Genomic DNA, 12,191 nt, shown 5'->3' with positions numbered 1-12,191 from the left:
CTATGGTTTTACTGTAGTAGCACCTTTGTGTTGTTTTGATGTGGTTGTCATAGAGTTGGGCTGTAGTGTGTACTTCATCGCTGTAGGAGGCAGTAAAGCTCTAGTGGCAGGTAGAGGTCACTTTACACAACAGAACAGAAGGAGAACGCAATTCCTTTCAGTTCCAGTGCATTTTAGGGAAGTTTAGGATTGCCCTCCTGCGCTTTTCACCTGTCCAAGTGCAGTTTATCGTTTCCCCTTTTTGTTCTGTCTACATCCTGCAGTCACTACAAAATGTTTGCAGTCCGAAGAGCATTGCGTCTTTGTCATAGAGTGGCAAATGTTAGTGTTTCGCGACGCGGCTGCGTTGGAGCTATTCCAGTGGACGACGTTGTGAACGGTCTGACCGAGGAGCAGATCCAGGTATCCCACTCACACCCCCCGCTACCTAACCGAGAGCCAAAGCTCGTGAAATAGCACTGTTTCTTGTTTACGTCTTGTTGGAATTTTTGTAGGAATGAGTCAGTTTGCCGTGCTAGCTCACATGATGACCTTTCACACAATTCTAGGAACTCATTGTATTCGTTTAGTCGCAAGGCATGTATCATTATATCGCAATTATATTAAACTTCAATTAGAGCATCATTCACACAGTTGTCTTGTTTCTGATCTGACATTGGAAGAAGAAAAAAACAAAACACGAACTACAAGTCCAACATTAAAATTAAAATGTATAAGATTTAAATGGATAGTTTTTACGGTTTTCATAATAACGTTACGTCAGTCTGTGTCAAATGATCGTGCTCGTGGGTGTGAACGGTCTGCGCGTTTTGATTGGACAGGATCTTTTCAGATGACCTTCGTTAGTTTTCACAGCAGCCCACTTGAACTGGTGGACATAACGCCACTTACAAAAATCTGTTGCAATTGCATATTGTTTGGACATGGTAGTATCATTGTGAGGAAGTGGCAAATGTCCCTCTTTGTCTAATATAAATTCATGATCCAGATACATTTTATGTTTATATGGTTTTCAGATTAAATGCATATGAAATAGAATTTTCTTTACACTGCATTTTCACATTATAAATATAATGTGACAATAGTTTCTGTTTTAAATAAATGCTGTTCTTTTTAACTTTCTATTCATCGGATAATCCTGCAAAAATAGGCTACTATTCAATGCAACTGGTTTCAACATTGATAATAACAAGACATTTTTCCTGAGCACCAAATCAGCGTAATAGAATGATTTCTGAAGGATCATGTGACACTGTGAGAGTAATGATATCACAGGAGTAAACAGGAAGAAAATACAATTAACCCTCTGGTACTGGTCGCGTGTAGATCAAAAATTACCAATTTCTTTTTTATTTCAATGAAATTATTGTACTATATTTTAGTTCGATAATCTTTTTTTTATTTAATATTTTGTATTTTTAGGGGATTTTATGGTACTAAATTATATGTATCTATAATCCATTTATTTACCTTTTGAGTTATTTAGCATGGACCTAAAAAATTATTTTCCAACTTAAACTGTCATAAATCTCGAATGCTTTGGAGCACAGACTTGAGTAAAACAAAACAAAAAATATTATAAAAGTATTTAAAAAAACTGACCTTCATAATTCTTTTGTGAGTGTTCACACAGAAAGTGCCATAACCTTTACCAAGTTGAGTACCGTTCCAATGAAGTAAAGAATTCTTGAAAAAATATATAAAAAATATATAAAAAATTCAATAAAAAATGCCTGAACAGCAGAGGGTTAAAAAATTATATTTTTTAGTGCTATATACATATAGTGTTTTATATATATATATATATATATATATATATATATATATATATATATATATACTGTATATATATATATATATATATATATATATATATACAGTACTGTGCAAAAGAAACAGAAAAACAGAAAGAAAAAAAATTTTTTTGAAAGCATTCTCACTTTACAGCATTTTAACACAAGTGCCAGTACTTTTCACAGTACTGTAGCTTTGCAGGAAGGTTTCTTCAAGCATCTCGGAGACGTTCCCGCAGTTCTTCTGGATTTAGTTTGTCTCAGTTTTTTCTGTTTCTTCATGTAATCACAGACGGACTCGATGATGGTGAGATCAGATCATACCGGCTGTCGTCAGATTCCTTGTGCATACAGAAATCTCACTAGATTATTACAATTAATGGCAAAAAGAATGTTTGGAAATGTAAACTGATATTATATAAACTGGGGGGGGGGGGTTATTAACATGCCCAAGACTTTTGCACAGTACTGTGTATATATATATATATATATATATATATATATATCATGTTTTTTTACATCATTAATTTATTAGTATTAACTGTTTTTGTCTTTTGTTCATTGTTATTAAAAATAACTTGATTCCTAAAGGCATTGGGGAGCTGTTGGACAGGATTACTTACAAAAATAAATGTATACATTTGATCTTATATTTGTTTTGTTTTTGTGCTGTAACTGTTCAAATTTTTCTTTTCTTTTTTGAGGCAGGGTCTCCCATGCCTTCTTTTACCCTGAAATGGGTAAAACCCACTGATCTATATAATGACATCTATATATGTCAGTGGTATGATCAGTGGTAAAACCATGGTTTGTTGGTCTCTGTAATGCCTTGATAGTCTTTAAAGCACCATGAAATGTGTGCATTGGAATTGTTTTGTTGAGGTTTTTGGCAGCTCATGTTGTTTGTGGACAGACCCCCTTGCGTTTATCACACATGTTTCTTTTAAACACCAGCTCAGACAGACAATCCAGAGATTCTGCCAGGAGAAGCTCGCTCCACACGCTGATGAGATTGACAAGAAAAACGAGTTTCCCCGCATGAGGGTGAGTTCCTGTACATAACAAGTATCTCAGGAGTCTCTGTGTGATAATCCAGAGTAATGAATCAGAACAAATATGATCTTTTATAAACTAGGAGTTTTGGAAGGAGATGGGTGATCTTGGACTGCTCGGAGTTACTGCTCCAGGTCGGACTATTTACAGTCTGTCTTCAAAAAATATTGTTAATGAGAAAACTGTTGCTGAGACAGTATTGAGCATAGTCTGATATGATTCAACGGTTTTGATTGTGTGCAGTGGAGTATGGTGGAACGGGATTGGGCTTCCTTGAACATGTGATTGTTATGGAGGAGATCTCCCGTGTGTCAGCAGCTATTGCTCTCAGCTATGGAGCGCACTCCAATTTGTGCGTAAATCAGATGGTTCGTCATGCAAACCAGAAACAGAAAGAGAAGTACATGTCCAAGGTTTGAGTCAAAACAAAACATTTATATTAATGTGTCTATTACATTTTCTTAGCTAGCTTTCTAAAACAGACCCATGACATAATGCTTTAGGTAAATGCAGGATAATTAAGTAGTGCATTTAGGTTATTTATGGATTTTAGTGTTGGGTTTTTTCACAATGTTTGTGCTTCAGTTGATGACGGGGGAGCATGTGGGTGCCTTGGCCATGAGTGAGCCCAACGCTGGCTCTGATGTGGTGTCCATGAAACTGAAGGCGAAAAAACAAGGTGATTGGCCTTCTGTTATCACTCTATGTGCTGCTCTGTTAGTCACCACTGTCTGCTGCTATAAAAAGCACTGTTACATCAATGCCATGGACATGTCATAACTGGTTAGATCCATGCATGTTACAGTATATTTGTTAACTGGTTTGTGTGATATATTGTCCTTTCATATACACATATTCATATAAAAGTTTTGGGTCAAATAAGACTTAAAAAAAACAAAAACTCAGAAGTGACAGTAAAAACATTTATAATTTTACAAAAGATTTCTATTCCAAATAAATGCTCTTTTGAATTTTCTATTAATCATCAAGATTACTGAAAGAAAATATCCACAAATCTAAACAGTGCAACTGTTTTTAACATTGATAATAAGAAATGTTTCTTGAGCAGCAAATCAGCATATTAGAATGGTTTGTGAAGGATCATGTGACACTGAAGACTGTAGTAATGATTACATTTTAAAATAGATTAACATACTTTAAAATAGTAAACATTATTATTTTAAATTGTAATAATATTTCACAGTATTACTGTTTTTACTGTATTTTTGATCAAATAATTGCAGCCTTGGTGAGCATAAAAATTTTACCGACCCAAAACTTTTGTATGTACTTATTTATACTTGTATAAGGAATATATCTTTTTATTATGAATGCACCAATATTAAAATTATTCCGATAAGCCTATAATTATTTTCATGTTATGGACAATAACCAATAAATGGATAGTAAAACACTATTCTGTCTAAATCAATTAAAAATAAACACTAAAATCAATCATTTTAGGATTCACAATATTATAATGTACACTATGAGGAACACATTTTGGATTTGCAAAAGATTACATTTAACAGTGTTATTAAATTATTACTATTTTTAACTAACATAAATATACACATGTAACAAGTTATGTTGATAAGGGAAGAAGGCAGGAACCCGCGAACGTTCAACCACTTTAATTAAAAATAAACACAAAACGAAAGTAAAAGCAGACTCACGGACGACTGCCACACACACATAACCAAAACATAACATAAATGTCCAGGCCTGGTCTGCTCTCGTCCTTCACTGTGTCGTCGCTCCTCCTTTTATGCTTCCGAAGCTCCTCCATGAGAGATACGAGACCGGCACAGGTGACGCTCAGTTTCAGTCACGCTACCGGCCTCGCGCTATTCTCTTACGGCTCTCGGCCTCGTCCTGCTCGCCACAACAATATTGGCTGATATTGGTTGATTTCCAGTATCTCCAATAACATTATTTTAAAAAAATCAGTATATTAAAATGTTATCAATATATTGTGCATTCTTTTTATTAGTGTTTGTATTTTATTTTAGTTATGCTTATTTATACCATTGCATGCTTTGGGAAGGGCCTTTTAAAGAAATTTGTGACTGGCAAAACATATACTATAATTTAATGACGAATAAGTGATTTATGTTGCTTGCAAAAATAATTTAATCATAATACATAACTGCTTTTGAATGGCTATCTGATGAAAAAAAGATGCATCTTGCCCCGAGAATGTGACAACACATGTTTGGCTGTCTTCTTTTCCTTTTGATCTGTCATCTTTAAGGGGATCACTACGTGTTGAACGGTAATAAGTTCTGGATTACGAACGGACCAGATGCAGATGTTCTGATTGTGTATGCTAAGACAGACCCAGAGGCAGAAGCCCGTGGCATCACCGCTTTCATCATAGAGAAGGTTAGAGAAGATGAACCACTTCCTCGTGGATGATTGATTATGGTGTACCGTTCACACAGCATTACACCCAGCATTCAGATTTTGATTGAATGTTTCATTTTTAATCTTGTTCCATAAGGCTACAACTTCAAATGTGATCATATCATAGGCATTGTGCTTGTGTTCTTGAAGGGCATGGCAGGATTTAGCACAGCGCAGAAGCTGGATAAACTGGGAATGAGAGGATCTAACACCTGTGAACTCATTTTTGAAGACTGCAAGGTCCCTGGTGTGTGAATGTACACAAGTTTATTATTATGCATATTAGTGAGTCTGAATGTGTTGGAGGTCCAAACAACATTTGAATGTTCTTTTGTGGTTTCAGAGGAAAACATATTGGGCCCATTAAATAAAGGAGTGTATGTTATGATGAGTGGGTTGGACCTAGAGAGACTTGTCCTGGCTTCTGGACCTGTTGGGTAATTGTTACTGTTTATTTCCAGTAGCATGCTTAGAAATGTAAACTGACAAAGATTGTCGAATAGTTATTTTTGTCCTTTTTATACATTCCCTCAGCATCATGCAAGCTGTGCTTGACCATGCAATTCCTTATCTTCATATTCGTGAAGCCTTTGGACAGAAAATTGGCCACTTCCAGGTATGCTTTTCACTATGCAAGGATTTGTGTCTAGTCAAGTCATCTTCTACAGATTGTTTTAAGGCAGCTTTACAGTTATAACAGGAAATTAATGCAACAAAGATTGTTTTGGTTGTACAGCAGCTCTAGAAGAAAGTCATTGTTCCGTTTAAGTAAGTTCAGCATTGATAAATTTCTGTTGTAAAAATCATTAGTTATACATCACATTTAGGCGCCGTTTACACAACACCGTTTTCAACTGAAAACAGATAACTTTTTATGCGCTATGGCCGTTCATTAACACGACAATGGCGTTTCGGTGGCCTTAGAATGCAAACTTTGAAATTGGGGCAGTCATGGCTTAGTGGTTAGGGAGTTGAACTGGTAACCCAAAGGTTGCTGGTTCGATTCCAGAACCGGTGGGAAATGACTGAGATGCCCTTGAGCAAGGCACCTAACCCCTAATCGTTCCCCCGGCGCCACACACAGGCTGCCCGCTGCTCTGGGTGTGTTTATCCACGTTTGCAGTGTGTGTGTTAACTACTCACTACTCTGCTCCTAATGTGTGTGCATTAACTTGGATGGGTTAAATGCAGAGGTCAAATTCCAAGTATGGGTTACCATACTTGGCCGTCACGTGTCACTTTCACTTTCACTTTCAAGTGCAAGTTTTTGAAACAGTTTGACTAGGGTCAAATTGTGATGGTTAGACGACTGGGTTAGAGCATCTCCAAAACTGCAGCTCTTGTGGGGTGTTCCCAGTCTGCAGTGGTCAGTATCTATCAAAAGTGGTCCAAGGAAGGAACAATGGTGAAACTTTTGACCGTATTTTAGTTTTCGGTCAAATTGCCTTTTGAATGGGAGTGCTTGGGGCACTTCTATGATGCATCAAAAATCGCTATTTTTAAAACCCTAAGAAGGCTCGACACAACATGAAACTTTGCTCAAAGTGTCACCAGGGGCTCTTCACATGAACTCGAGCATTGAGAACATTTTTTGTGTACACAGAGTTTACTAAAAAGAAAGATTTTGAACACCTCACTGTAGCTGTGTCCGCCGGCATTTTGTCCGTCAAAAATAGTCGATCTCCGAATGCAGCGTAACAGGGAGGAGAGTAAAGATGAAAGCTCCTAAAGCTTAGTTCCATATAAATCCACGGATAATTTGTTGTTTTGTCGTCAGTGAAAATCAATATTGACCTTGTATTTGAAAAAGGATGCTCATATAAGAAGCAATACTAAAACTCAGAGTCAGTTCATTCACATTCGGAGATCGACTATTTTTGACTGTCAAAATGCCGGCGGACACAGCTACAGTGAGTTGTTCAAAATCTTTCTTTTTAGTAAACTCTGTGTACACAAACAATGTTCTCAATGCTCGAGTTCATGTGAAGAGCCCCTGGTGATACTTCGAGCAATGTCGAGCCTTCTTAGTGTTTTAAAAATAGCGATTTTTGATGCTATCATAGAAGTGCCCCAAGCACTCCCATTCAAAAGGCAACTTGACCGAAAACGAAAATACAGTCAAACTTAAAAGTGGCGTTTCCATTCTAATCATGCTTCTAAACGAAAGTTTGTCTCGGGTGGATTAACAAAAACACCCTAGGTTGCATTATGGCGAGAGTTACCCTTTAATGCTGGTTCTGATAGAAAGGTGTCAGAATACACAGTGCAGTTTGTTGCAGACCAGTCAGTGTGCCCATGCTGACCCCTGTCCACCGCCGAAAGCGACAACAGTGGGCACGTGAGCATCAGAACCTGACAACGGGGCAATGGAAGAAGGTGGCCTGGTCTGATGAATCACGTTTTCTTTTACACCATGTGGATGGCCGGGTGTGTTTGCGTCGCTTACCTGGGGAACACATGGCACCAGGATGCACTATGGAATGGAAGAAGGCGGAGGCAGTGTGATGAACACAACAACAAGTTTGAGGTGTTGACTTGGCCTCCAAATTTCCCAGATCTCAATCCAGTCAAGCATCTGTGGGATGTGCTGAACAAACAAGTCCGATCCATGGAGCCCCAAACTCGTAACTTACAGGACTTAAAGGATCTGCTGCTAACATCTTTGTGCCAGATACCACAGCACACCTTCAGGGGTCTAGTGGAGTCCATGCCTCGATGGGTCTGGGCTGTTTTGACAGCAAAAGGGGGACCAACTCAATATTAGGAAGGTGGTCATAATGTTATGCCTGATCGCTGTATATATATATATATACACAGTACACACACACACACACACACACGTGTAAATTATTTTGAGGTTTCTCATGCTTTAAAGTGTGGCACTATATATGCACTCCTGTTACCGTGTACATAAATACTGAATAAATTTGAAAACAAATTCAGAAGAAGAAGAGGAAGAGCGAATTATACAGGCTCATCTACAAGTCAATGTTTCAGAATGGTAATGCGCTTTATTTATTGCTCTCTACAACGTCGGACACATAGCGGTAATTGATATGATTAGACTTTGGCTTGACTACGTTATCAAACAGCTAATAATGTGTTTATAATGTTACACAAACCATGTTCCTGTTCGTCATCTCAGAGTCAGACAGCTGCCTTCTAAAAACCAGCGTCCATTTACTGCTTTGAACTTCATAGAAAGTCAGTGTAGAAAAGCTCCGCCTCATTGTAACTAAAGATTTGTGTTATAAATAAATGCAATCCCAAACTTTTGAATGTATGCATGTAAAGTTATGAAAAGATATTAAACAACTATGTTCCCTTGGCAATAAAATGAACAATTTCTTCCCATTAACTAGCTAATGCAAGGGAAAATGGCTGATATGTACACACGGCTTAGTTCATGTCGACAGTATTTATACAACGTTGCCCGTGCTTGTGACAAAGGCCATTTCAGTGCTAAGGTAAGAGCTCTTTATACAGTTTTTGTTATTTGACTGCTTTATTTTGTAATGTTACATATCAGCCTGGAAATTATGCTTACAGTCTTTCCAGAGTGTGTAGTAGCAGTATTGATTTGTGATGTTATTGTAGGACTGTGCTGGGGTAATCCTTTATTGTGCTGAGAATGCGACTCAGGTTGCCTTGGATGGAATTCAATGCCTTGGTGAGTGCCTAGTAGTTAGCACAGCAAAAAAAAAAAAAGTTCTCAATGTACCTTAGACAGATATCAGGGCCAAACCCTTCTGTCTTCATTCTTAACAATTACTGGGTGGATAAACGGCAAACAAGTCAAACTTGTACCTGTTGCCGTAGATTAATTGTTCCTTGAATGTATAGGCAAATTTGGTTTGCATGTACATTTTGATCATTAAAGGTGCAGTAAGCGATTTCTGAGAAACACTGTTGAAAGTGGATCGGACCGAGCACCACAACACACTTGTAGCCAATCAGCAGTAAGGGCGTACTCGTTAGGGGGAGGTGCATGTGTTGAATTTGGGGGCTATAAAAGTAGGGGCGAGATCCTTTTGGGTAAGGGCGTGCTTGTTTTGGATTTTGGATTGCATTTCTCATTAATCACTTACTGCATCTTTAAGCATTCATGTGTTGATTGAATGTATATGGGACATATATTGGTCCAACAATTTGGACAGCCAATGTTAGACTAGTCCTGTTGATATGTCAACAGCTTTGAGATAAAAAAATTGATCAGTTCAGGATTTTGGGTGCGTCTCAATCGGCTCCCTAGTTCAGTAATCCGGGCACTGATCAAAGAGTCTGGAAAAATCCTATCTGTGCACTGACACGTTCGCTCACTAAAACTTCCCACAATCCACTGTGAAAACCAGGGAGCATTGATGCTCTCTATGTTTCCGTAACGGAAGTTCTGAAGTGCAAAACATAAATCATGTGAGCCAGGTCACTACACATAATGACACGCTATAGATGTTTTTAAGCAAACAAACCATTATTTAATTATATTTTGACATAAACACGTCACTAGATTGGTAACGCACATAATCTAGCTAACATTTATTATTTATTTACAACCGAAATGTTGCATGTATATGTAACAAGCAAAGTAAAAATTATAACAATATAAATTACATTAAAACATAATATCAGAAAGATATCAGTTCTGCTTTTAGTGTCTCTGGAAAAAGTCATCACTTTCCCAATGTGTAGTGTTCCCGGTTGCTTACTGTCCTTACCAGGGCCGAATTCATGTACACGATATATACTGATTCACGACATGAGGAACTGATTGAGACGCACCCAACGTCAGTGAATGAAATCCTGCTAATTTAGTAAGCTAGGTCTTATGACTCAAGTCCTAGTTGACTCACTTTTGCATCTGTTCACAGGTGGAAACGGTTACATTAATGACTACCCAATGGGCCGCTTCTTAAGAGATGCTAAACTTTATGAGATTGGAGCTGGTACCAGTGAGGTCAGAAGGATGATCATTGGCAGAGCCTTCAATGCCATGTTCAAATAAGAGAATGTGATCCCACATGAACCGTGTTGCTTTTATTTAACACAAAACAGTCATCTGGCATCATCATTTTAACACTTCCATTCATGTGAAGCGTACTTGCTAATCGGTTTCAAGAGCAGTGTTACAAAACTACAATATGTCTTTTGGATGTCTAAAGCTGTTTATATGATGTTCTGTAACAATACATCAAGTGGTCTCGCATACAAGAGCACAAACAGTAGGAAGAGACGTACCTCTCGGACTCCAAGTCATTTTGTAAGGACAGACTATGAATTATTAATCTTAACTAACTAGTTACACAGTTAACTGCAAGGCAAAAAAACACTTGAGGTAAACCACCAAAACAATTATTTGGTCACAGTAGACTTTGTCATGTGACTCGGGTGTTTCTGTAGCACATAGTACATGTAATTGACTTGTTTTTTGGTCAGTGTGTGTGTAAGCTGGTTTGCATATCATAGTTTTCTTATGTGAATACAATAAAGATTTCTTTATAGAGTATATTTATTGAAGTCGGTGTAATTAAAAAAAAATTCCCCATTCTTTTTGTGTTTGCATTATGCATTTTCCACTTCATTTGTATCATCTTAAGATTCAAAAGAAGTTGCACTTTTTTATCGTACCCATCAAACCTTTGGGTTTTCAGAATTCTGCCTTACTGAATAATCACTTGATGTTTTTGAAGTAAACTTACTGGTTGTATAATGATTGTTTAGAATAAACATAATCCTCTTTCCAACTATATCTTTTGAATTTCTGTTGTATAAAAAGCATTGCATACTCTTTGTATTTGTGGTGTTATTTCAGATTTTATTTTTATATCTGTCTTAATTTACCAGTGTTATTTTAGTAGGATTTATATTATTTATTAATATTTTAAGCTTTTTGATATTTTTCTTTTTAATTTTAGTTTCAGTTTTAGTAGTTTTTGTTTGGCTTTAATTTATTTTTATTTTATTTTATTTCAGTTAGTTGCCAAGGAAACATTTTCAATCATGTTGTTTGTTCATCAAATATTAATATTTTATTTAATGTAACGTAAACCATATTTAATAGTTTTAGTTAACAAAAACAACAATGTAATTTACAGTCTGTTATTTTCTACTTGAAATGGGAAAAGGTGCCTCATAGAGCTGTTCACTATTTCTACTATCAGGACATTTCTTTAATGGTTGAAATGGAAAATAATTAAGAACATTTACACAAATAGTGATATTTAAATAGCCTATATGTTAACCATCTGGTTGATTCTTTGAGCAGGTGTTGTGGAAAATTACTGAACAATGACTCTTATTTTTTTCATACAATCTATTCAGTATATTGCCTACTTCAATGTAAAGTTAATAATCTGTATACTTGATTGTTAGAGTTAATTAAATGGTCATCAGATGATCATAGATTAGTTGTGAAGTTTTGTAGATGCAGTTCATTGAACATGCATTGATATTTTGTGACAACATTCCTCGATTGCTTAAATAAACAAGTTGGTTCCTTTATATCAAAAAGCAGTTACAAAAAGGTCAATACTGGAATTGTTGTTTGAAAGTAAAGTATTCTGACACTTTCTGCTTGTCAGATGTAAAATAGTCCATGTGTTGTAGTCAATGTGATAAACTACAACTTGAGGGGAACTGACTTCATGAATCTACTAAAATGATTATAAAGTCACTTTTAAAATTGTCTCAGAAAAGTAGCATCATTTACTTGCAGATTTCACTTCAAATTTACTTGGGTTTCACATGTGCCAATAGCCCTTTAAGAAACTCCATGTTGTCCCAGCATGCCATACGTCAACACACTGGCCGTGTCACAAAACCTAGTGAGCTGCCTACCTAGACAGCAGAATGGACATAGTGGGTGCATTCCTCACCCACTATTTTTGAGCATTATAGGTGCATGCAGCATGTTTAGAGACTCAGAGGCGTGTTGTTTGTCAG

General features: G+C 36.7%; 1 protein-coding gene across 1 annotated transcript; it reads left to right on the top strand.

Moving 5' to 3' along the window:
- The first annotated feature begins 79 nt into the window (after positions 1-79).
- Positions 80-11,041, top strand: ivd (isovaleryl-CoA dehydrogenase). The gene is made up of 12 exons (XM_079853502.1): positions 80-402; positions 2,748-2,837; positions 2,929-2,980; positions 3,090-3,259; positions 3,432-3,525; positions 5,101-5,231; positions 5,403-5,499; positions 5,596-5,689; positions 5,787-5,868; positions 8,615-8,719; positions 8,850-8,922; positions 10,121-11,041. The coding sequence occupies exons 1-12, from the start codon at positions 274-276 to the stop codon at positions 10,252-10,254; spliced, it is 1,251 nt and encodes a 416-aa protein (XP_079709628.1). The 5' UTR covers positions 80-273; the 3' UTR covers positions 10,255-11,041.
- The last annotated feature ends 1,150 nt before the right edge of the window (positions 11,042-12,191 follow it).

The sequence above is a fragment of the Squalius cephalus genome (assembly GCF_949319135.1).
Source record: "Squalius cephalus genome assembly, chromosome: 20".
In the NCBI taxonomy this organism is placed as follows: Eukaryota; Metazoa; Chordata; class Actinopteri; order Cypriniformes; family Leuciscidae; genus Squalius; species Squalius cephalus.
Note: the sequence above shows the minus strand (reverse complement) of the source record. Positions and strands in the feature narration are given on the sequence as shown.